General features: G+C 39.5%; 2 protein-coding genes across 15 annotated transcripts in view; one reads left to right on the forward strand and one right to left on the reverse strand.

Moving 5' to 3' along the window:
• Positions 1-680: 680 nt before the first annotated feature.
• On the reverse strand, positions 681-17,820 carry LOC123864116 (protein PRRC2C-like). 4 transcript variants are annotated; one of them, XM_045904338.1, is made up of 15 exons: positions 17,638-17,820; positions 17,004-17,165; positions 15,650-15,795; positions 12,429-12,489; positions 11,849-12,023; positions 10,869-10,999; positions 10,475-10,737; positions 9,721-10,073; positions 9,120-9,507; positions 5,429-8,702; positions 4,907-5,054; positions 3,994-4,289; positions 3,598-3,912; positions 3,207-3,420; positions 681-2,439 (listed from the first exon to the last, which is right to left on the reverse strand). In XM_045904338.1, exons 2-15 carry the CDS (start codon positions 17,115-17,117, stop codon positions 2,318-2,320), a joined length of 6,000 nt encoding a protein of 1,999 aa, XP_045760294.1. In that variant the 5' UTR covers positions 17,118-17,165; positions 17,638-17,820; the 3' UTR covers positions 681-2,317. The 4 variants fall into 4 exon arrangements, with proteins under 4 accessions (XP_045760294.1, XP_045760293.1, XP_045760291.1 ...); XM_045904337.1 differs by having other exon boundaries at positions 9,120-9,438; positions 9,472-10,073; XM_045904335.1 differs by having other exon boundaries at positions 9,120-10,073.
• A 2,051-nt stretch (positions 17,821-19,871) lies between these two features.
• The window catches only part of LOC123864124 (dynamin), a 37,742-nt gene continuing 30,793 nt past the window's right edge, over positions 19,872-26,820 (forward strand). For 6 of the 11 annotated variants that reach the window (XM_045904380.1, XM_045904377.1, XM_045904373.1 and 3 more), the window contains exons 1-3: positions 20,835-21,127; positions 22,820-22,893; positions 24,716-24,865. In XM_045904380.1, coding sequence (XP_045760336.1) covers positions 20,964-21,127; positions 22,820-22,893; positions 24,716-24,865 — 388 coding nt within the window. In that variant the 5' untranslated portion in view covers positions 20,835-20,963. Of the gene's footprint in view, positions 20,100-20,833; positions 21,128-22,819; positions 22,894-24,715; positions 24,866-26,820 lie in introns of those variants that run through there. The other 5 variants (XM_045904370.1, XM_045904375.1, XM_045904376.1 and 2 more) reach the window with 2 other exon arrangements.

Consider the following 26,820-nt stretch of genomic DNA (forward strand, 5'->3'; position numbering starts at 1 on the left):
TTTGTACCAGATAATGCGCGAGCACGCGCGGGACTGCGTGCGGATGCGCGAGTATCCGCACGGATGCACAATTGATTTTAGATTGTGAATTGAATTTCAATGAGGATAGTGTCGATAATATTTTGACTGAAAAATGCTCTGCGCTGCGTTTCGCCATATGTGCCCCGGCCCTAAGTCAGCAAAGTCAAATTGCGATCTGTAGATTTCAACATTAGTTTCAGATCTAGAAGGAATCAGGGTAAATAAGGAGGAAGGAGTAAATAATATAAATGTTATCGGTCATAATAATTTTATTCGATATAATAATTGATTATGATACATAGAGCGCCAACGCGCAGCCGTCATGGACGCCGAGCGCCACTCGGTCAAATTACATTATTATTTATTTATTTATATTGCATCGACAATCGTTATGCAAAACAGTGGCTACATATTCACTAGTGAGAGGTCTCGAGGCAGCATCGGTCAGTTCGATGGCTGGACGACCCGTGCACCCACCGGCTTCCCCCACCAGTGGGTGCAAGGGGAATTCGTATTTACCCGCACACCCACTGCGTCAGGGTTGACATTAGATTTAAAAATATGTTGATACTCGCATCGATAAATAGATACAAAATAAAAATTTTGATCCGTAATGCTTTATGTGAAAGAACTAGTGGGTAGTTTTAGTGGGTTAATTTTTCGATTACCGACCGTTAATGTTGGTCCTTCGGATAAAATGCAGCAAGCAAGGAACAATAGTATAAAGCTAGTGTATTTTTATCGATACGATGTATCAACATATTTGTAGATTTAATTCCTACCCTAACACAGTGGGTGTACGGGGTAAATTCGAATTCCCCGTGCACCCACTGGTGGGAGAAGCCGGTGGGTGCACGGGTCGTCCGCCGTACGATGTGCGTCCCCGCGATGCATCGGACGTACGCAGCGAGGCGAACCGCTTTTTATACATATCCTTAAAACATAACAGTCAATTAGACAGCCGGATGTCAGTCCGATTTATTTACATACAACGAAACGCCACCCGCGGAATGTTACGGCGCCGGTCAGCTTCGCGGCGGGGGCGATCACTTCCTACGAATCTTCAAAACACTTCCATAATTTACGTCTTAAAATACCGCAAACCTAAGTCTAACTTGCGTACACCTAAAGGTGGAAACGCACTAAAGGGGCGCGGCATGACATAAAAATGTTATGTCGCGCGGCGGGGGTTCACGAATAACCCGCAACTTTTTATTTTTCTGCTTCTTCCACACAAGAAAGCCACCATGATCACTTCTTCAATCAATAATTCGTCCATTTTGTTGATCAGATAACCAAGAACTGAATAATTCAGCCGCATGCTGTCGCACCGCTGCAGTACAGTGCGTTTAGGAAGGGCCGCACCTCTGTAGTGCGGTTCTAGCTTACTCCGTCATCGGGCGGAGGACGCTCGGGCGTCGTACGGTCGTCGTATGTAAATAAAAGAGAACGCGTACATTTCTACAACCGGTATCGTCCGATGACGCCCGATAATTACCGATCAACCGAAGAGTCCGAACTTATCTGGATCTCTTGCCAGTTTGCCGGGTAATTATAGTGCACGTGTATTTCAATCTAAACAATGAATATTGAAAAATTAATTAGTGTGTATAATAGGGCAGCACTCTGGGACAAACATTCTAAAAATCAAAAGTCCAGTCAGCCCAGTTGTTTTTAAAACAGCGACGTCATCAACGTCGACGTATTGAATGGATGTACGAATTTACTAGAAGGTACATTTCTTCAAAATATTCGATTTTGATAACACATCTTCACTTTGTACGCTTCACAGTGGCACTACACAGTCAAGATCAGCATCGTCCGAGTGCGGCAGCAGTATATGCAGATGAAAGTCCGAGAAGTCCGAATAGTTCTGGGGGCCGCCATTGTTTGACAGCTACATCACAATCACCTCTGATTTGGTAAACACTTTGTCACAATTGGCTCAAATGCATTGTCGCAAAACGAATACCTTAACATCAGCCAATCCACAACAATTGTATAGATGTTCTATTTCACGATGACCGCTCAGCCTTGCTTGTAGTGAGTGTACCGATAAGCGTTAACGCATTTGTGTGCGTAACGTAAATCACATTGCGGCCGAAGTGCCACGCACTTTAACATTGTGTACGTGTACACATAGTCAAACGGTCTTCGTGAAATAGACCAACAATAATCGATGCAGCTTTTTCATGATCGACCTGCTGGTCCGAAATCGGTCGATGATCCGGTTCCAGTGTACGCGTACTGGTGCAATACATCGCCCTAGTGGCGGGCGCGGTGGAGCGGCGGCCGCTCACTCGGCCTTCACCTCGGCGGGGACGGGCGCCTCGCCCGCGGGCGCGCTGTCGCCCGCCTCCTCCACGCTGGCCACCACCTCCACTCCTTCCGTTACTCGTTCTGGGCCACCTCCACCATCTGGGAAAATGCCGTCACTGTTAGTACATTTCTAAACGTTACCCTAGATAATCTTAATATTAACGTATACCGAACTGTTAAATCGTGCAACGATCTATTTTGAGTATATTTATAGCTACGTAAAAGAAACTTGATTAAAAGTAGACGGGATAATTTTGTTAGCAGGAAGGGCAAAGTATCGATTTTAAACCGGAGCTTCCTTTCGGGAGTTACTTTTTTGAATTCAAATTCTGGACAGTAAAAAGAGAACAGGGAACGACAGCGTGGGTAGGCGACATGCCACTATCATGTGTGAGGGGGACCTAGTGTAGAAGTAGTGTGTGCTGTTGTATACATAATTATCTACTTAACATAAAATACCTACCTACCTAATATATCTACCTGATGTTAATTACTGTAATTACCTACTTAATATTTTATTTATTTGATCTTGTAATAAAATATTGTATCTTATAAGTAGAAATTCACATAAAGCAGTCACTATCGAGCTGCTGGTCGTTTTATTGAGCTGGTGACAGCGGCGGGATACGAACCCACACGCCCTTTCGGACTGGAAGTACAGTGTGTGCCTAGCCTTGTATTTAGCTTATAAGTACAGTCGACTTCAAAAGCCTTTAAGCTATGTATGGACTTTCGACGTCGACCGTACATACAAATCCTAATAATCAGTCCAAAATGAACTCTCAGCTCGTTAGCTCATTTACGTCACTAGTCCGCGACCCTGGCTTGCGGACTCACATAGGGCCAAGTTCAGAAGTGTGACTCACTGCGCTGATGGTGGTGGTAGTAGAGGTGCGGGCGCGGCGCGTGGTGCGTGCGCGGCGCCTGCACGGGCGGCGCGCGGTACAGCGGCAGCGCGGGCGCGTGCGGGCGCTGGATGGGCGCGGGGTAGCGCGGCGCCACCATGCCGCCGCGGTTCATCGCGTTGCCGTTGCCACCCGCTCCGTTACCGCGACCGTTGTTTCCGCCACCCACTAGTTGCTGGTAATTTTTTTTTTTGTTAATCACGTTTTGTTATACAAGATTTTTAAAAACTTAAACACAATGAATTCACTAAAATTATAAAATTAGAAATTATGAGAACACTGATATACCAAGTACATCTCTTTTGCTGAGACTTTAAAGCAATTAAAGATGCAAATTGACAACGGAGTGTACCTGTTGGTGCTGCTGGTGCTGTTGGTGTTGCTGGTGCGGATGCTGCTGATGCGGGTGGTGCTGGTGCGGCGTGTGCGAGGGTGGCGGGTGCTGCACGTGCTGCTGGTGCGGCGGCGGCGCGTGGTACTTGTGCGGCGGCGAGTGCGGCGGCTTCTGCGGCTTGGGCGCGCCCTTGGGCGTGGGCGAGGCCGAGTCGCACAGCGGCGCGAAGCCGTTGGCGTGCTCGTGGAGTGGGCTCTTCAGCTGTTGCTGTGGCGGCGGCCGCGGCTGCGGCGGCGCGTACTGGGTCTGCAGTGGAGGCGCCCGGTACTGTTGCTATAGCAAAAAATAACAATAATTAGCTCAGGTACAGATGTTGGAACGTGTTCACGCTGTCTTCACGTGAGTGCAACTAACCTGCATCTGCTGGACGGCCGCGGCCGCTGCGGCGTGCAGCTGCGTGGAGATGAACTGCGAGCTGAACGCGTTGGACTGCTGCACCGCGGGCTGCGTGAACTGCAGCGGGTAGGTGGGCGCCGGCGCCGCGGGCGGCTGGTACGGCGAGTAGTAGGACGTGGCGGGCGGCGCCGCCCGTGGCAGCAGCCCCGTCAGCGAGTACTGCGCCTCGGGGCCCGAGTAGCCCAGGTACTGCTGCTGGAACGTGTTCACGCCGCCCACGCCTCCCACGCCGCCTACGCCGCCGCCTTTGCTTCCTATTACAAAATATTTCACTTATGATCTTAAAGTACCTCTTTATGCTGGGTGTAACAGACTAAAACCACTTTTTATGCTCTCGTGCATAAAAATGTTGTATGAAAATTTCTATACTAGCCTCCTATGCTTCCATGGTACTCTATGTAAGCTTCAGTTGGTGTCACGCAAAAGGTATCCGACCTTCAACTTACGCAATGAGTGATATATCACCCTATATAACATTTGATGTTTCATTAAAAGGCTCTTGACCTTGTACCTGCGCAGTGGGCGATTTATCGATGTATGACTAGTGCATAGGTAATGACCAGAAGAAATGAAGTATGAGAGTGAGCTCACCCACAAGTAACGGTCGCGTATCACTGTTTCATTTCTTCGCAGTGATAAGCAGAGTGTAACTAGGTTACAAGCTCCATTTTACCATAGACTTAAATATCTGCCCTCGGCTTAACCTCGGGTAGATAAACATCTGAGATAAAATGGCTCGCTTTATGCCCTTGTTATACAATCTACTATTTAACAGACAGGACTAATTTAAAAATATTCTAGGATCGATTACAAACTACTAAATCAATACCTCATTAATCATTCTAATAAATATAAAAGATATGATACTAACCAATAGCACCAATCTGTTGAGTCGAAGGTTTAACAGTAGACATATGCGTGTTGGTAGTACTTGATATGAGGACAGTGCTCGGGCTGTTTCCCAATTGTGCTGATTGTCCAAATGCTGCACCACTGCCTGCTGGGCCCTGGAAATAATTCTATTAAAGATTATGCCAATTTTTAGCCTAATGTAAAACAATAATTTTCAATATTATAACAAAAAAACGATCAAGTGCGATTCGTTGATTAATTTTCATGGCAGCCATTTAGAAATTTATATTATTTGTTTTATAGAAGGTAAAAATACGTAGAAATTAGCAAGATTGTAAAATACACATTCTGTGAAAATTTTAACTGCACCTACTGCAGTTTACAAGATATAGCCCACTGACAGACAAATGAATGGATGGATGGACTTCAGAGGCTTAGTAAGGGGCCTATTGGCAACCTTCAGGTACTGAATGTTGAAAAAAGGGTATCATAGATTTAATAGACAAGGCTAAAAAACAATAGAATATCTTGTAGGACTCACCATGCGGTATTGACTTGGAAGACTCTGAAACATGTCTGGTGGAGGCTGGTAATTGTAGGGCGTAGCTGAGCCAGCGCCGTACGGCGTTCCAGGGAATCCCCCGAACTGTGTGCGCGTTTGATCTAAAAAGGCACCATATAAGCCACCTTGCTGCTGCAGTTGTTGGGAAGAATTAATCATCGGTTGGGTCGAGTTGAACAATACGGCTGGAGGTGATGGGACAGACAGGCCGCCGTAACCTCCCTGGTAGCTAACATGGTTGTAGTGAGACGGTGGCGGCGACTGTAACTGCTGAGTAGGCTTCACTTTGCAAACATTGGGAGGAGCACCAGTCTCAGTGTTGGTTTCTTCGAGTCCAGCAAACTGTAATTCCTCACCACCTTCCACCACTGCAGGCATTTCCCACACCTTCTTAACACTGGCGATTTTGAAATTGAGATCGGCCGCCGAAATAGTGTTCGAAGTGCTCATGTGTGTGCCGCGCGGCAGTCCCAGTGTTTTCGCCGATTTGTCTTCAGTGAGTTGTCCGAGATCAGAATCGAAGGCAAAATCGAGTTTCATATCAGACTCTTCCGCTTTTTGAGAGGCATCAAAGGCCATCTGCAGACCGAGTGACCCTTCTGCTTCCGATACCGGTCTGCCAGGTTCACCCATGAGTTCCTGAATTGACCTAGGACGTGGTCTGACATCTCTCATATCTCCATTAAATGCCAACGGTCTCGCTTCCATTTCGGGCGGAACCTCTTCTCCCTGAGGCTTGGCCGTGGCTGCGCTTGGTTGGTATTTTTGTTTTAAGGCCTCAGCAGGGGGTGCAGTTTTATAATTAGTGTTCTCAAATATAATTGTTTCTACAGGAGGAGTTGTTCCATCAAGAACGCCGGTTTTATCAGATACCAGAGCACATGGTGTTGCAATAGGCTTCATTTCAACGGATGTGTCGCCCGGAGTACTGCGCTGGCTTGACTGACTGGATTTAGTATCGACAACTTCTGGGGGCTCTTCAACACTACCGCGCAAAGTCTGAGCAATAGGCTTGTCCCACGCATTCACTGGAGGCGGCGGCGGAGCGGCGCTTGTATCAGGACTGAAACTGGATATTAATCCCATTTGCTGTTTCTGCCTTTGTTTAACGAATCTTGGTGCCAAATTAGCTTGTCGCGGACGATCATATTGTGAAGTCGGCTTTCCAGTAACAGGGGCTGATCCACGAGTAATTGATTTATCATTGGAATTTCTTGTAGAAGAACCATTTCTACCACTACCTTGGTTTGAACGAGATCTAGGTAGCTTTTCATCTTTCACAGTATTAGTAGGCCCTCTGGTTTCTTTAGAATTCTTTTTATTACGAACTTCTTGGAATCCATCATCAACAACTTCTTCATCTTTCTTTGCAGTGGATATCTTAAGATCACTAATAGCCTCTGTAATATCAGTATTTTTGTTTCTGTCTCCTTCCTTCTTAGCTGCCTGTTGGCTACGATTATTATTTTGTCGGTTGTTGGCGTTCTGATTACGACCACTACTTTGTCCCTTGAAAGACTGTGCTGACTGCCTCCCGCCAGCGGAGCGATGGTGTACACCACCACTTTCGGAATGTTCTGATGTGGTTTCCCAATTTTCGTCCTCACCACTATTGGGGCCACCAAAGCCTTTTGTGCGCCGATCGCGTCCTTTCCTAGATGACGACCCAGTACGCGACTTATTGCCTTTACCGTCTTTATCATCTTGAAGGTTGTCTTTACTTTCTTCGTGATCTTTTACGGCCCTGTTAGCTTGGCTAAAAGGACTTTTTGTATTGGGTGGCCCATATCCAGCCAAACGCTTTGCAGGCGCCGGGGGTCTATTGGTACCTTGAAATCCGCCTCTTCCACGTCGAGAAGGCTGTCCCCGCGGCGCAAACGGTTCTCTATTTTCTAAACCATCTGTGATTGGCTGTCCTTGCTCAGTAGCTGCCTGATTGTCATCCTGCCTGTCCTGTTTCTTCAGACCACGCGGACTACGCGGGGCTTTGCGTCGTTCCTTGCGTTCAACATTAGTTCCATCTGTAGAGCCGTCAGATTCACTTGCTCTATTATTTGAACGTGAGCTTCTATGCGATCGTCGTCCACGAGATTCTCTAGATCCCCAACCTCTACCATAAACGTTGTAACCTCCACTACCAAACCCTCTGCCTTTCTTTTCCGACCCAGAGCCACTAGATTTCCTTTCAACTGGTTCTTTTACTGGAATTTTATTTAACTGTTCAAGATTAAACCTTTCATTCTTTTTATCATCTAAAGGTCTTTTATAAGAGTCTTGGATATTTTCAACAGAATGTGAATCAACTTGGTTATTTCCTGTTATTGCAGATGGGTCTGTGCTTGATTTTGATGCAAGGGATTCAGATTCTGACAATTCTTTTTCTGATTTCTGCACAAGAATAGTTGGTTTTACTGGGGCTAGTGAAGTCTGTTCTTGAACTGGGGGCTTATGTATTTGAGGATTGGAAAGTAGTTCACTTGAGTTAATAGATTTAGGAGGAGGTTGGTTGAGAATAGACTTAGGAATAGAGTGAGAATCAGTAAATATTGAGGATTGAGATTGATTAGCAGAAGAGATTGGAAGTTGAATATTAATTTGAGAATTAGTTACATTAGCTTGTTGAGTCTGGCCAGAATGAGAAACAGGTTGAATATTAGATATGGTGTGGTTATTATGATAATTGTTTGATTGGTTCTGCGTTTTAAGATTTATGTTAGTAGATGGATTTTGCTGTAAAGGTAGTATATCAGGTTTTTCTTTGATTATGGGCTCATTGTGTTCCGTTGGTTTTAGAGGATCATCTTTCTCCGTAGACAGTTTTACTGCAATTGTGTTGCTTTGTTCCTCTTGTGTAACTTCAGCCCATGATGCTTTACTAAAATCTTTTTCTAACGATTCCCGTTGCGATTGCACAGCGTGCGACGGCGGCGATGTTCGCCTTTCCGATACTTGAGGTTGGGTAGATGAATCCACAGAAGCAAACGGCTCAGTCAGACCTATACTTTTTCGCTCAAAAACTTCAGTTAATTTATCTGCAGCAGTTCTACTGCTATGCTCAATAGTTGTATCGATTGATTTTTTCTCTGGATCATTTCTTCTATCCTTGTACTCATTGAATTCTTTGTATGACTCTTTAGAATTCGACCTATCCAAGTCTCGGCCGGATCTATCATAATCTTGCATTTCTGATCTCCATTGAGGACCTGGTCCATCTCTATCTCTTCTAACATCATCTTCCCGATCTGAATAATCTCTGTAATTGAAAATGTTTCATATAATATATAATTTGAAATAGGAAATAGAAAGAAATGTTTTCAAGTAAACAATGATATCTATACTATAATATTATAAATGCGAAAGTGTGTCTGTGTCTGCTACCTTTTTACGGCCCAACAGTTTAACCGACGTTTGGTACATGGTTAGCTTATATACCGGGGATGGACATAGGCAACTTTTTATCCTGGAAAATCAAAGTTCCCATGGGATTCCCAAAAACCCGTCCGCTTAATTGATTTGTATGAAAGTTGGTACCGAGGTAGCTTGCGTCCATGTAATTGACATAGGCAACTTTTTATCCCGGAAAATCAAATGGTTTCGACGGGATCTTTAAAAACCTAAATCCACGCGGACGAAGTCGCGGGCATTTTCTAGTTACAAAATAAAACTTTACCTGGAATAAGAGCGGCGATTATTGTTGTGGTTCGCATTGTGCCTAGGAGCATTGTATTGGTGCGGTTCTTGAGTTCGCGGAGCCGGTTTGCTGGGAAACGTCCATGCTTTGTGTTGATCGTCTTGTTGTCGATTTTGCTGTTGCTTCAAAAAGCGCGGAGGCAAGGTTTGTTGAAACGTTTTAGAAAAAGGAGTCGAGTTGGGTTGATCGCGATCGCGCGCGTAATCTCTTTCACGGTCCCTGTCTCTAAAATCGCGGCCACGATCACCTCTGTCTCGTTCAGCTCGATCGCGCCCATCCCTGTCGTTCCGCTCTCTATCTCTGTCATATCTATCCCGATCTTGACGATCTCTATCGTTCCGGTCTCTGTTATCGTTACGCTCCCTGTCTCGCACGTCCCTATCTTTCTCGCTGTCCGAGCGATCTCTATTGTCTGACCGTGTCCTGTCTTTGTTATCTATCAGTCTCTCTTTTTCACGTTCGCGATCTCTGTCTCTGTTATCGAAGCGGTCTCGATCGCGATCCCTATTATCCAACCGATCCTTATCTCTCGAGTCCCTTTCACGAAAATCATTGCGATCTTTGTCTTTACTTTCTGACCTATCTTTGTCTCTATTGTCGCTTCTATCTTTTTCTCTCGCATCGAAATCTCTTTCGCGATTGTCATTGCGCTCGCGGTCGTTCCTGTCTCCCTTGGGCGGCTGCGCGGCCGGCGAGTCGCGCGAGTCCCGCAACTGCCTCCTCTGCTCCTCCTCCTTGCGCTGGCGCGCGCGCGCGACCGCTTGGGCCACTTCGTTGCTCTGCTTCTGTCGGCGCTCCGCCCATAGCTGCTCCTCGTCGGGAACCTGAATTTTAGGATCCATACGTTCGTTGTCAATACTCGTCCGGTTGTTTTTGTTGCCGCCTTTCATTGTCGGAGTTGACGATTCACCATCGGAGAAGTCAAGTTTTTGGCTGTAAATAGACATAGGTAAATCAACTTTTTCTAAGTTATCCAGATATTTCCTTTAGAAACTTTAAAATCATTATCATACTAATCACCTCATCGCCGACTTACTAGCACGGGTCTCCTCTCAGATTGAGAAGAGTTTTCGGCAGTAATCTACCATGCTGATCAAGTGCGGGTTGGCAGACTTCACACACCTTTGAGAACATTATAAAGAACTCTTAGGCATGCCGATTTCCTCACGTTTTCCTTCACCGATAAAGCAAGTGACATTGAATTACATACTCAAAACGCACATAACTCTGAAAAGTGCGGCGCAAGCCCGGGATCGGACCGCCGACTACCGATTAAGAAGCGGACATCTTAACCACTAAGCTATCACAGCTTCGAAGGGTTATAAAATACTCACTCATAATCGATATCATCGTGTTGTGCCCATCCGGCATCACGAGAGATGTCGTCGAGCGAGGATATCTCTTCCTCGCGGAGTATAGGCCGCGCCGTGAGCACCTCGACGGCTCGAGGCGCGGCGGACGCTCGCGGCGCCTGTCGCGGGCCCGGCGCGTTGTTATTGTTAGAGTTGCCGCTCGCGCTGCCGGCACTGCTTCTATTATCCCGAAGTGAGCTTAATGTTCCCAAACCGAGCCCGGTACCGTTGCTACCTTTCATCAGCTGCACAACAAACATTTCATTAGTCTAGTTGAGTTAAATCATTTTTTCAAAATAAATGCCAGTTTGTCTTTTTGACTTTGATCGTCAATTGTTTGCTCGCTATTCTTTATAAAAAAAAATGGTATACTTACGAAGGACGGCAGAATAGCGCGGTAAGCGGGTGTTGGCTGTGCGGCAGGCGTGGAGGCGGGCGCGGCGACGGGTGACGATGTAGTTTCGGGCCGCGCGCCGACCGTGCCACCGCACGTCCAGCTGCCTTCCGCTAAAATAATAATTAACAAGTGTAAATTGAAAATTTATAACACCCCCAACAAGTGAAGGTCACAGTAACTAGAAAAGAACAGATAACTTTCAAACGGCTGAACCGATTTTCTTGGATTATAGCTAAGAACACTCTTGATCAAGCCACCTTTCAAACAAAAAAAAAAACTAAATTAAAATCGGTTCATTAGTTTAGGCGCTACGGTGCCACAGACAGATACACAGACACACAGATACACACGTCAAACTTATAACACTCCTCTTTTTGGGACGGGGGTTAAAGAAAAATAATTATTTCTTTTCTTCTCTATGGCTCTTTGTATATTTGACATTCTTTTTTCTTTCTGGGTGGGCTCACACACACTATTGTGTTATATTTGTCATTAGTAATTCAAAGTCTTTAGGTTGTGTAACAGTTAGTTAAGGTACAACACAACTTATAGTGTGACACACATGAACACAGTGTTTTTTTAACTGGGACAGTATGGGGAAATCCAAAACCATAGGAGATACAGGGAAACTGTCTTAAGAAACTTCAAGTCTTTTTTGTGGAAACAACTTTTATTTTCTAGGTCAAGCGTGAGTTGTCCATAAAAATCAATGAAATTGACTAGAATTTTTTTAGTCAATTTCAAGATGGTGCCTTTTTTTATTCACTATAGGCAAGCGCTTGACCACAATCACACCTGATGGAAAGTGGTGATGTGGTCTCAGATGGGACATGTTTACCTAGAAGGTGCATAGGCACCTTCTAGGTAAACGCCACAACACACTTAGGCACGAGACTGAATAGTCACTCTTGTGCCTAAGTGTGTTTTGTCTTAAAGTAGTAAAACAAATAAACACTCACTTTGTGGTCTGAGCTGTGGTTGGGGTACAGAATGATCTGAAGAACGGTGTGAGGGTTGAGCTGCAGCCTCCAGCGATGGAAACTCTGTGCGGAAATGTGGCGAAGAAGGTGGAGGGAGGGGGACCCATCCCGCTGAGCCTGTGCCCGCAACCACACCGCTGTTTGATACTGTCGTCTGGGGGAGAAACCATTTTTTTTAATATGTACTGAGATAGGCATGCGCTTGACGACAATCACGCCTAAGGCCGCGATTACACTAGTAAGTTTTACTCACGTAAGTAAATTTTTCAACTTATGTAAGTTGTAAGAATATTTGATAGTGTTTACATTAGTAAAATCGTAAGTTAATACCATAAGCTACTTAGAGTAATACTTACAGGTGTAATCGTGGCCTCATAAAAAGCAATGATAAGGTCTAGGTTTGAGCGCGGTTGCCTACAAGATGCCTTATCACTGTTGCCTTGAAGTTATACTTGGAAGGAAACATGGACACCAAATATAGATTTATTCGTATAATATTTCCATTTTCCACACATTAAACTTTAAAGGGACCACCAAGTATTTTATTTGTTAAACTTACAATAGTCTGAGAGGTGCATGTTGCTGGAGTAGATACAGTTGTAGTAACAGTAGAGACAGTACTGAAAACAAAAATATTTTGCATGGTAAATAAAAAAATACAACTAGCAAGAGCAAAATAAAAGTTGAGGTTGAAACACAATTATTCCAATCAACTGACAGTTTAACTTACTGTATAGTTTGTTCTGTTTCATGAAGACCGTTTGGCTGTTTGTTTGTGTGCACACATACACATTGTTATAGTGTGTGACACCCACACACACAAACACGTTAACGCTTATCCAAACACTCACCTACAACCAAGGCTGAGTGGTCATCATAAAATAGAACAACTATACCACTATTGGAGCTTAAAAGAAAATTAATGCACATACATAAATATAAATACAAAAAGAAGTGGCTTTCTCAGGCTTTAGATTAAGTCCATAACAAATTTTCTCACCGAATTTTATGACATAATACAGCAATTATATGACGTTGCACACACTCGCGAAAGAAATATGCAAAACACTTTGTTTTATCTTCTAAATTCACAGATTTCTGCAGGAAAAATTGCAGTGGGCTTACCCACAACATAAACGTGGGCAAACCCATATTTATTTCCATATTAATTAGTACAAAGACTGTGACTGAATGGCGTGGCCCAGTTGGGAAACGAAAGAGAGGTAGACCTGTCGAAAGCTGGGAAAACGAAATCAAAGAAACGGGAGGCATAAATTGGAAAAAAAGGCCCTAGACAGGAAGACCTGGAGAAATCTGGAGGAGGCCTTTACTCAATGAGAGGTCCTTAATATTAAAATGAAAATTATTTTTTTTGTCAACCAATTCTTTGTTTAGAAATTTATTAAGGATAAAATATAAGGCTTTTTTATTTTATTTATTTATTTATTAATTAGTAGAACTTTGTCAATATCATCAATACTGAGACCTAAAGTTTGATGACTACCAATCATGGGGCCATTGTAGATGAGACCATAGTCAATGGTAAATGTCAGTCAATCAGAGGTGGTTGCTGCAGTCAACATGGTTGTCAAACTGCAGTACTTTACCTACAGTTGTCAATTAACCATAACTGCAGTACAAAGAGCAATAGAGAAGAAAAGAAGAAAAAGAATTAATCATAAGTTTCATACAGAGATGACCATAAAGCTATTATAAGACTAGAGGGGGTCATAGGTTGTTGCCGCTCTTGTACATCCATTTGTCAACTAGATATTGTTATCTCGGTCTATTTCAGGGAACCTCCGTTCGGGTGAAAGCGATAGCTCATATAAGTCTGGCAACAACGCACTGTATGTGTAACTGGTGACAGTAGTTGTCAGCATTTGGAGACAAAACATTGGGATTTGATGCAGCGTTTTTATAAAATTTTAAAAATCACAAAAGTCTGGGTTAAAATTAAGATAAAAACTAAAAACCAAATGTGTGACGCTGTGTTTTGTGCCTCCAGATATAAGAAAGAAGGCGTCCAAGTTCCTGAATTGCCTTTTCATAGGTAAGTCTTTAATAACTTAATAACTATTTCATCGATACCAACCGCGACTTTTATTCCGAAAATCGCTAAAAATTAAAGATTTACATGTTATAGGTGTAATTATCTCGTGTAATACTGACAAAAATCACGTTTTACAGCGCAATTTAATTTTAATTTATGAATTATTTTAGGCATCATTTGTAGTGATGTGTACACACTTTATCGATAAAATCAAATTTTCTTTTATCGTATAAATAACATTTGCTTACTTTTGTAGATTTCCAAAATGTCCTGAAATTAGAACTGCGCGGATTAGGACAATAAAACGAAAATCTGGAAGTGGAAGGTATATTCTCGACTATGCTCCAAACATTTGGAAGAGTCTTGTTATGTTTCTGGTTTAAAATAAATAAATTGAAATCAGATGCAATACCAACTATATTTGAAAGATATCCTCAATAGTCAATACCATCAACCAGTAAGCACTAAGCTCTTTCAAATTGTATGTAGGTACTTATCTACAAATAAATATGTAGTAATGTTACACTTTTCTTTAATTGACAATAGTTAAACAAAAAAGACACCAACAATTAATTTATTTATTAATTTTTTCATTTGTACAAGTATATTTGTATAAAGTGGACAGGGAAGCACTTATCTCTATGAGATCTCTACCAGTGACCCTTGGCAGTGCGAGAGGTTGTAAAGGGAGTAGAATAGGTACAGCAAAGAGAGACAGTAATTATTATGGAAAAAAAAAACTTAGTAGATATTATGTTATAATATATACTTAATATAAAGGTTTGAGGTACGAGTGAGTTTAAATAATTTCTAAAATTAAAAATTACCTAATTGTTTTACTGATATTTTTTAAATTTTATTATCGTCATAAAGAATTATGCATTTTTGACTAGGTAACAGCAAGACATACATTATTTCATTTAATTTCAGGTTATAAAGGACGAACGAAACAAACTTCGAGAGCTGGCTAATAATGAAACAAAAACGAAGGTTTTGAGCATTTTCCTCAGTCAGTTTTCTACAATATTATAATTTAATTAATTTAATTAATTAAATTATAATATTGTAGAAATTAAATTTAATTAAATTAATTTTTATAATATTAGTATGGAGTATATATTGCACGTGGTCAGTCGTAGTAACATAGAAAATTAATTTTGATGTAATATCGATATACCCAAATTCGCCGTCCCAACTCTAGATGGTGCACACAGTGACAAAATGACGTGCGCACACATAAATAATTGACACGCATTTTGAACTTAGTGCCTATCCATATAATCCTTCATCCAAGGAGATGACACATCATGATACATTACTAAATTTTTTGAAAATCAGTGCAAGTGCAAATCTGACTCACATGAAGGGTTCCATACCATAGCATAAGATATAACTCTTTTTAATTTTCATAGATAATTTTGAAATGATTAGTATTTTTTGTTAGAGCGGCAATGGAAATACACATTCTGTGAAAAATTCAACTCTCTATGTATTATGGTTCACGAGGTACACTCCACTGACAGACAATACGGACAAGCGGACAGCGGAGTCTTAGTAATAGTGTTTTGTTAGCACCTTCAGGTACCCTAAAAAGCCAGGGGACACAAGTCTTCTTGACCTACTTTTCCATTATGTTCTTTTTATACAAAAAAATTTGAATTCAGATGTTCATGATTGTATTGTGACCTACAAAATTATAATGACCATTTGAATATTTAAGCTCTTACTTAGCGTTAGGATCTTGACCAGTTTCAGTTCTCAAAGAAGGAAGATTGGCTGGTGGGCGTCTAGCTGAAGGTACTTTTCCAAGACTTTGCATTCCATGTTTACGGCTGAGTTGAGATTTTGCCAAGGATGGTTCGGAGCTTTCGTTCTGAAATTTACAAAATGATGATTTTTAGGGTCACATCACACATGTCAACTCTGAACGAAGGGAAACTTCGGTTTACTGTACTTAAACTGTACAGTTGACAAAACAAATACATATTATTTGTTTTGTCAACTGTACAGTTTAAGTACAGTAAACAGTTCTTGCTCAGATTATAAAATGTAATTTTTTATGCATGCCAATTATTGGTACTGATTCTGAGCACAACTAAATTTTAGATTATTCACATCCTCTTCTTACTAATAAAAAACATACTATGAAAAGGACAGACACAGCTTGACAGTTTTAAATTTAATTTAGAGCTGTCAAACCTTACAAATTTAGCTGCCAGTCTTATTTAAATTTGTATTATGCACTAAAATTTAGTCTTTAAATGTAAAATTCATGTTCTGTCTTTTTTAGCAACATTAAACAGAAAAAGATACAGATACTCTAAATTTAGTTAAGAGAAAGACAACAGCCTCAGCACCACTGTCACTCAATGTAATAACTATTTAGATTTCATTGTTCAAAATGTCCTGTGCGAAGCTGGTGTGGGTCACTAGTTATGAATAAATAAATAAATGGTTTGATTTATTTACCTAATTAATACTGAAACTGCCTCTATACTAAAAATGCAATTCATTACCTCAAATTGTAAATTAATTAGTAAAAATACAATATTAAGTTATTGTTGATATTATAGACTTTTATTATTTTCACTCTTGAAATAAATAAGTTTAGAAAACGGAATACATAAAAGTTTATGAGGTCTTTGACTCTTTCTTTGACAAAAAGTGTATTATATTCTGTTCAGTTAAAACAAGAAATGGCTTGCATTTAATGATATTAGTTTTTCTAACAAGGAAGTGAGCAATGCCATTGATAAACTCGACTCTTATTAACTACAGGCCTTTATAAAGTAGTGAAGGTCAGGTGTTAGTGCAGGTATGAGTTACAAAAGTATGCACGATTATTATTACTTTTGTACGAAAACTACTGTTTTTGGAATATTGGACACAGTTCAAAGTTCATTTTTTTTATAAATGATATATGGACAATAGGTAACAATATGAAAGGAAAATTAAAATAGGTCAATAGTTTTTCTTTATAATACATAAGTACAAGTTAACTTAAGAGTTCATCTAATCATTCAAAACTTGAGCAACAACTAGTTCTATGCATTCATTAACTATTTAGTTGATTGCACTTACCCTGTTGGCGCAGTACAGACTATTGATGTCCAATTTCTGAAACTTTTGCTTGCCGGACGTCGGCTTGCTCTGCGCCGTAGTGCCTCCGCCGCCCGGCGTCGAGAGTGCAGACATGCTGCGATGTACACACCATCAGGAGGTCACCCTCTCACCGACCAAAAACTGCAACCAGTACAACTGACACTATACACGCTTATTCCACTCAATAAAAACAAAATTGATCATCACAAAGAACCGTCCTTCAAACTAATGACTTGTCGCAAACTATTTAGTTTCACTACACTATTTCAACATCTACAGCGTAATTTAGATCAGCGTACTACACTTTATACTTGATCTCACGGAACACTGCGGTAATACACTTTCACATCAATGGACACTGGATATTGGAACAAATTGTAGCCCAGCCCTCAGTATATTGACGTGTTACATCCGTAGGTTGAACGGACGCTGGATCGATGACTCCCAATTTTACTCTTAGAAATGATTGCACTCCTAACTGTTAACTCTTCACATTAGATGCGATATATGCACTCCGAAATAACGGTACTAATAAAATACAAGCTAAGAAACGGTAAATAACAAAGTAAATTTCTTCGCTTAGAGAAATAACAAAAGCAAAATAGACTAGTACCTTGGTCCGTTACACTAGGAATTAATATATAAAAATTATTTAAGCTCAAATGCTAATACAATAAGGAGGATTACTTTAGATTTTATCTCTATTCTACACTACCAAAACTTATATCACTTTATTTTAAGATGGCGTCTCCAAAAGACGATCTCCTTTTTACAATCAATAGCGTGACGTCACAAAGACGCGACATGCCCTGTGTTACCAATATCTATTTTTGGTTTTCCCCTAGCTCCTTCAGAAAATACCCTACTTGATTTTTTTCCCCTAGAAGTGTTCAATTTAAAAATAGAACACAAATTGACGTTCATTATTATTTATTGAACATAAACTAGTTCACCTAGTGTCAAAACACAAAATGGCCGATGTTCGTGACAATTTCTGCAAAAAGAATTATTGACATCTTCCATGCGCATTCATTAACCTATAAATGCGACAGAGAAAATTATAAATTAGATATTAGTTAGTTACATTAAGTTGCTAATGATCAAAAATGGTACGGTAGCGGTACCAGACGAAATATTTTGTCCTGGTCCATGGTATATTTTCGTTAGCACATCAAGTATTTCCAATAACTACATGATAGTTCCTCTTATAATACCTTATGTGAAGATTCTCCCTAAACATGAAATACCTACTCCCTAAATATAAGGGAAGATACCTCAAGGTGGATACACTGTACAGCAGCGCGCTCTGTAGGAAAATTTTGAAAATTCAATGGATGCGTTCAAAATTTCTCTTATCGGTAAACGTGCTACAACAATAGATATTCATTTATTACATAGTAGTTAGGCTAGATATGCGATTGACGAAGAGTTGAAGAAACAACTTGATTATGGTCATTCGCCACCAAGTTCTCCACATTAATAGCAGCGCGTTATGTGAGCGTACTCGGAATCAAATGTCAGTGATGTGATCAGACATCATACCCATCGCTGCCCCGCTACTAAGCACAGTCTCCTCTTATGTCCTGGCCAGATTAACGGTCATTATCACGATGTTCAACGACGTGTCCCACTAATCGTAGCTGTAGCCACGATCAACGTACAACGGGATACTTTATTTTAAATATATTTTGACTGAAATTACGTATAAACATGCGGTTGATTACCGTAATTCTATGCGTTAATCCTGTTTTCCGCTATTGAAGATCACTTATACATATAGGATTTCGAACGAAATTAGTTACATTAATGATTAGGTATATTTTGCGAACATTTTGATAAAAAATAGCATTAAGATCTCTTAGAGCTTTTGCAATAATGACTGTAATCGGCAAATGAAAGTGAGAATCGCCGTTGATGTTGATGCCAAAATCATATCAGGAATCCATTGGAGATCCGTTGGAGAACCCAAGTAACCGACATAGCTCTACGGGTTGCGAAGCTGAAGAAGCAATGGGTACCTAGGGCAAATAGTTTGAAAAACGAATAGTCATTGGGGTCCCAAAGTGCTAGAATGGCGACCTCGCATTCTAATGTGTAGCGGTGGCAGACCTCTTACAGATGAAATCAAATGAATCTCAGGGAGCCTCTGAATTCAGACGGTGCAAGATTGTGGCGTGTCCTAGTCTGGTATACCTACTAAGTCCCTACAAGAAACCTATTTCCAGCAATGGTTCATCGTCAATCTATCGGTTGACGATGATGATCAATCATGATGGTTGATAAAATTATTGATACTTAGGTACTTATTGATATTTTTTAGATTTGGATGTTTGGAATGGATAGCTTATAACCTGCCTTAGTATAGGCTTAGGCTTCATTTAACATAGAAACTTAAAGAGTTCCTACGGGAATCAAAAACCTTAATCCACACGGATGAAGTCGTGGACTTCATTAAGCAATAAATAAATTGTAGTAAAATTGATAATGACCGTAAGCGTTTCAGATGGCCACAAACATCATTATCGGGTGGTTTTATCATGCGTTTTACCCATTGATGCCGAAACAACCTCTGGTTATACCCATCTGAATGTAGTCTTTTATAACGCTCGTATCCTATAGTACTAAATCTACCGCGCAACATAAACCATCAAAGTTTTACTTGTTAGGTAAATTATGTAATCAAGCAAAAAAGGGTAGCTCATTATATTTTAACACTGAAAAAGTACATTAAAAATATATTCAATATTATTATCTTAACTCGAGAGTTGAGACAGATGTATATATATCAGAGCTCGTTACTCTAGGCATGCGCATTTCAAATCCGTATCATATTGATGAAAGAAAATCAGTAGGCGACGAACAGCGAAGACGGAGTTCATAAAACCAGGAGTACCAGAAGAAACCGGCAGCCATGGCCGGGAATATGGGAATGGAGCAATTGATACCAATTGTGAATAAGCTGCAAGATGCTTTCACACAACTGGGAGTGCATATGCAGCTAGACCTACCTCAAATAGCGGTCGTGGGTGGTCAATCAGCCGGAAAGAGTTCTGTGTTAGAAAACTTCGTAGGCAGGTGAGTTTTGATATTGATGAAGTATCTATACCTACATAATGTAAGAATCTGCGCTTGAAAGATAGTTTTTTCTTTAATAGTTTACTTAGGGGTTTCAATAAGTTGCATTCCAGTCAAACAGAGTTAAATATATAATTTACAAGTGTCAAGTAGGTACCTATATAATTTGTTCTATTAATAATTTCAGACTCAGATCTAGAAAATATATTTTTACTAAACAATTAATCCTAAAGCTTACTATTGAAAATGACAAAAGGAAAAGGAAAGAAGAGACTTAATGATCAAATAGAAAATTACGTAATAACATTAAAATAATAAAACATTTCTTAAATACACCTAATTGGCTATAAATCTCCTCAATTAAAGCAATTGTATTGTAAGTAAGTAATTTGTATCTTGTGTCATAATAGTAACGTATAAGTGCCCTATATTTCGTGCGCATGTCACGCAGTATTGATCTTGTAAATCTTTATATAGGAAATGTTTTTATTTATACATTTTATACAGCACTTCGCATCTTGAGTATACGAATAATCATTAATTTTATTAATGAGGATCTATATGAATTAAAATTATCTTTACAAAACTACGAACGTGTGAAGAGGCATTATTAGGCTTATTGCATACAATATTTTGATCCGAAGAGCGAGCTCGCCTCAAAGATCTTTCGACTGTCATCCGCACGCCGCTGGGCGCATTAGCAACTCTGACGTACGAAAAACGGAACGTAGCCTTACCATAAACCATAAACCCGTAACCACCCACCAACCACCATATTGAAAAATAAATTAGTTTATCGATGATGTGAAGTATGAGCAAGTAATAGTGATTTTTTGGTGTGAAAATTGATGTATATTAGTAAAAATGTCTGGAAATTTCGGGATGCAACAATTAATACCCATAGTGAACAAATTGCAAGATGCATTTGTTCATATGGGCGTGCACATGTCCTTAGATCTTCCACAAATTGCTGTTGTGGGTGGTCAATCCGCTGGAAAAAGTTCCGTGCTAGAGAATTTTGTCGGCAGGTGAGCGTTATGACCAAAAAAAGTATGAAAATTCGTCAGTAGTAACGCTATCAGTCGTACATTCAAGAAACGCTCAAGTTGTAATCCATTGTTTACAACTGAACATCACTGCTTGCTAAAATTTTATTATTTTACAATTTTCTGCAAATTGCTTAGGGCCTTTGTCCTTCTATGTGGTGCTTGTAAAGGTATCCAGTTGACATGACCAAGAGTACTTATTCTGAAATAACTTCCCACGACAAAATTAATACTTTGATTTCCTAAATTGCTTTGTAAATTCTAATACTCTTGTATTCAGTGGTATAACTAGTATTAGTGCAAAAGCATCTACACTAAACGTGAGTTGAAATAATATATATTAATTCATATTCAGAAAAACCTTTATTTAGATAGGTTTAGTTTCACAACCTGAATCTATTCAACCTTTAAAGATAATGGGAGAAGATGATACCTATGATGATATCTGTTGTTAGGGACTATAAGTTATTTCTTTCAACACTGGATAAATCCCAGAGTCAAATAGATCACATGTTTCCATCAGCCTTATGCTTAACTGGCTAAACCATTTACTTGGTGAGCAGTCTTTCAGGCAGATCTAATGGAGAACATTTTGATTTTGCTCAGACTTGACAACACTAATGTGCAAAGGCAAAGCTCTACAATTTAAGTTGCAGCGTAAAAGGGCTCATAAATCTACCCTTCATGATGGTATAATTTATGTTTTTCTCCCTTTTAATTATTGAGATATTAATAGGGCCAACAGCTCTAAGTATAGGAAAATCTGTATAAAAATACCTGCAAGTTTTTGTTTGCCAAAAATGAAAATTTTCAAGTTGAGGCTCTCTGCATCATATCATACAATACTGTACAATCAGTCTCGTCTTGTTAGAGCTGAGTCAAGGCGCTCTCTATAAATCTTAACCTATCTCTTCACTAATTATGAGGATGGTTGAAAGATATTTTGTATAAGTACTGTTCCAAATAAAATAACATTAGTTGCTGTGGGATGTCAAACTCAATAAGGATGAAGTTTTTTTTTTTCTAAAAACTAGTTTACCTCAAGTATACAGGTTCATTTTACATCCTAGGATATTAAATGTTATAATGTTGAATGAGTCATAGTTTGTGAATGACTTGATGAATGGAAAATGTAATGCGATTTATAGTAATAATTTATTAACATTAATATTTACTTTCTAATAAGTAATATCTTTGTTCTTTATTGGCTTCCTCTCTTTTGAAATTATTGTTGTAATAATCTGTGATGCAGATGGTTTAGAAATCTTAGGCTAGCTATTAATTGGATATTTTTTTATACAATGGCACCCATTCTGTTGTTTTTCTCTAAAGTAAATTTAGAGTATTTGCTTCTTTTTCTTTTAATATTGCTAAAGAAGGATGGAACATGAATATTACATTTAAAGACAAAATTTTAGTGCACATTACAAATTTAAACTCGCTCACGACTGGTAGCTAGAGTCATAAGGTGTTAAACCTCATGACTTTAGCTGCCAAGCTCTAAATTAAATTTAAAACTGTCAAACTGTGTCTGTCCTTTTCATATTAGGTAAGTTAGTAAGAAGAGGATGCAAATACTCTAAAATTTAGTTGTGCTCAGAAACAGTACCATTGCTATACTAAGTACTTATATTGATTTTCAGAATTTTCACTTGATGCTATTTTTTGTTACAGGGATTTTTTGCCCCGTGGTTCTGGTATAGTCACTCGGCGCCCCCTAATTCTGCAACTTATCAATGGAAATGCAGGTAGAGTAGAGACTTATTTCTCTAGATATAAAGTTTAGCTCCTGACTGTGCTTTACAAAAATAGAGTAATAATATTTTGATTATTTGATTTATTTTTGTTTTATTTATTTATTAGTAATCAACTGCATACACGCATTTTCTTATCTTAATCTAGGTTTAAGATAAAGCCATAAAAGATTACTTAAAATTTACATTATAGAAATATATATATTTTAAGGAATAGATAGAAAATATTGTATAGTAAAAAAATATTATATTAAAACTGTGTGTGTGCGCCTGTGCGCGTGTTTGTGTGTGAGCGAGGTAGTGCATGGATTTTTATTAACAAACTGTATTCTTCTTTTTATTTCAATAAGTGGCCATAACATGAATTCTATAAAAAATTAGTCAGTCAGGCAATCAGTGGGGAATGCTGACAGATGTAAAAACTTAAAACTATAAAATAACTAGTTTTTTTTGGATTCTCAAATTAATTGTATCAAAAATTAAAATTTCATAATTTGTAACTTAGCCTAAAGACCAAAGATTTCAAACTACACTAAAAAATTGGCAAAAAATGTTTTAAAGTGTATGATCAGTATGTCCATGACCAAATTCACTGCTAACCTTCATTAACAATTTGAATGTTAAAACATCTAATTGCAGTTTGGGATTAACTTAATTACTCCCATCCTTTGTTGTAGTTGTTTGATAACAATTTGTTATACACATATCTGTTACAAGAGGGATAAATGCTATTTGACTCATGTGGAAGTTTTTTAAAATATTAACCACTAGCTTATGCCAGCTTCCTATGCATGGATTACACAAATTTCAAAACCCTATTTTACCCCCTTAGGGGTTGAATTTATGAAAATCCTTTAGCGGATATAGCGTTCCGGTATTATGTCGCATAGATCTATCTATGCGGTATCGGTATGGGTATCTATAACCATTGTGTGGGTTTAATAAAATTGTCATCCATACCCCCTTCAAAGCTAGCCCGCTTCCATCTTAGACTGCTTCAGAAATTACCAGCTGAGATCGCAGTCAAGGGCTAACTTGTAACGGAATAAAAAACCGAAACGAAATAAAAAATCGATGTTTGACAACTAGTCCAATCAGTATCTTTTTATCAAATGTCAAAACACGCGCTTAAAACTAAAAAGGATGTGGATTTCACCTATTTTGGAAGGCCTTCTTTTCAATAATCAATATATTTTTGACATCAACTACCATATTCTATGACTAAGCTTAATTTTAAGTCAATTTTATGAGTAAGCTTAACTACCTCTTGAGAAAAACTAAAAGAGAAAGATAAGCGATCCACGCATGACTCATTCATTTGCGTCATGCGTGAGCGCAAGTTTAGAGCACTCGAACTACATGCTCAGCTGCGCATGCTCTTTAAGGGGCAAGCGATGGGCCTGCCCGCGAAATTCAAAATTAATTTGGTTTTTCGCAATTTATAAACTAATACGACAAAATAGGCTTATGGCATTCTAATTCCGACAATGGCAGTATCATCTTCACAGGATTAGATAAAAATCTTTACTTGAAAGTGTTCAAACAGTCGTTTAGTCCAGAATTTCGTATCTTTTGGTTTTTTTTTTTTTATTTGATTGCGCTTGACGAAATCCACACTTTAAGGAAAGCAATGATGAGGTCTAAGTTAGAGTGCGCTTGCCTAGAAGATCTCTTATTGTCTCTTGCCTCTTCAGGTTAAACGTTGCAGGAAACACGGACGACGCCGGGAGGGCGTTCCAAACCTTTTTCGTATCAGAAATGTTGAGAGAAACAAAATCCGTCCTAGTCATAGTAATATCGTGTTCTTATCCCACAGAATACGCGGAATTCCTCCACTGCAAGGGCAAGAAGTTCACAGACTTCAACGAAGTGCGCGTCGAAATCGAGGCGGAGACGGATCGCATCACTGGCTCCAACAAGGGCATCTCCCCGGTGCCTATCAACTTGCGTGTTTACTCGCCTAATGGTAAGCTTTTTTACTGGCACATAAAAATAAATTCCATTCCATTCCATCAGCCTGTATGCGTCCACTGCTGGACATAGGCCTTTCCAAGAACGCGCCACCAAACACGGTCCTCCGTCTTCCTCATCCACCCGCTCCCCGCCACCTTCTTCTGGTCATCCATCCAGCGGGCTGGAGGTCGTCCCACACCGCTTACCAGTATGCGGTATTAAAATAAATAAATATATTTTATTCAGCCGGAAAACAAAAAAATTCAAACAGATAGATTATCATAGTAACCGGGAAACCAAGGAGCCAACCAAAGTTTATGCTTCTTGGTTTCCCGAAACCCAGACCGAGATTCACTTCTTAAATCTAGCTTAGTATCTGTTTTGACTGAACAGCGCGCTGCCTTAGCTTGATGCGGCACTGGTTTTTAGACACAACCCCTAGTGGTTCAGGGGAAAGTTAGGTATTGAAAAGGAGTTATTAGAGCTGACTTCTTCTTAAGCTTCCCTTACCATTGGTCTTTTTTTCAACTTTTTGAATTTTTACTGACAGTTTTCTAGTTTTTTTTTTTTTTTAATAAATTATGATGTTGACTGTTGATGATGACGTGCACAATGTGTACAAAATTATTACATAATGATTAACGAACAGACAAGATGAACATATTACTAATACAGTGCTTACCTCTCGAAACTAAGCTCATAACGTGATCGTAAATGTAAAGATATTCAAGATCAAAGTCAAGCACGCAACTAACTTCCTTAAAGTAGGAAATGATGATAACGGTTTCCGATATCTAAGGTTGTCCTTGTAGGTGCAGGTAAAGTGCTTCCGAGCTCAATACGTGACAACTGACAATACAAAGTACATAATAATTATACAGTTCTTTTGTATGAATTTCTAGAGAAAATGGGATCGCCATTTGCACAGGAATGTTCTGTTATTATATTAGCTATTATTATAAAAAATACCCGAGTACGGAACCCTCGGTGCGCGAGTCTGACTCGCACTTGGCCAATTTTTTCGCCCTAAATCGGCCCTGCTGTAGAGTCGTGAGTAGAATGTTTTATAAAGCTCTACAATGATTTATTATTGTAAATAAGATCGTTCGATGTTTTTAGATCGATCTTGCTATCGAAATGTTAGTTGAGAATATTGAGGATAAAAGTACCTACATGCTGAATCTATAATAAAAATAATCCATACTAATGCGAGTGTGTGTATTTCTGTCTGCTAGCTTTTCAGTAGGTCAATTCCGGAAAACCTGCATCAATCGTTATTACAATCGCAATTGTTGCGATTGGCTGAATTTATGATATTCTTGTTGCAACAATGCATTGTAGCCTCGGATGAATTAATTCATCCAAGATTGTAGCCAATAGTGAGTGAGTTTCGGCCAATCAAAGATGATTGCGATCGTCACACTGTTGCTGTCACTTTACCGTAATCAAGCCTCTGGGCTCATCCTTTCAAACAATTTTGTTGAAGAACAGAACATACTGTTTATCCCGGAAAATCTTAAACTTTCCAAGGGCTTTTAAAGAACCCAAATCCACTTGGACGAAGTCGCGGGTGTCATCTATCCGGTACAGAGAATACATCCCGGACTTGGATATAGGCTACTTTTTATCCCGGAAAATCAAAGAGTTCCCACGAATTTTTTAAAACTTAACTCTACGTAGAAGAATTCGCGAACATCGTCTAGTTATTTTTATGGTTATTCATACATAGAAAATAGATATCTGTAAAATGATGATACCTAATTATTGAGTACTTTTATTCAACCTTGCCTTCGCAATTTATCTTTGGTTGTTCAATTCTTCAAGTAGATACATAAATAGAAATACATACTCGTACTTAAACGGTCTACATTTTTCCCACGTAGATTTTATAGGGTTCTTTTATAAACCTACCAATGACTCATTTATTTTAATTCTTATATGGTATAATATGGTCACATTTTTAACATA

The sequence above is a fragment of the Maniola jurtina genome, chromosome 4, assembly GCF_905333055.1.
Source record: "Maniola jurtina chromosome 4, ilManJurt1.1, whole genome shotgun sequence".
NCBI classification, from domain to species: domain Eukaryota; kingdom Metazoa; phylum Arthropoda; class Insecta; order Lepidoptera; family Nymphalidae; genus Maniola; species Maniola jurtina.

Coding starts and splice junctions, on each gene's coding strand:
- LOC123864116 (XM_045904335.1), bottom strand. CDS start 17,117: ATGTCTGCACTCTCGACGCCGGGCGGCGGAGGCACTACGGCGCAGAGC. Junction 10,074..10,474: donor CACGATGATATCGATTATGA/GTGAGTATTTTA, acceptor GTCTATTTACAG/CCAAAAACTTGACTTCTCCG. Junction 4,290..4,906: donor TCAACAGATTGGTGCTATTG/GTTAGTATCATA, acceptor ATTTTGTAATAG/GAAGCAAAGGCGGCGGCGTA.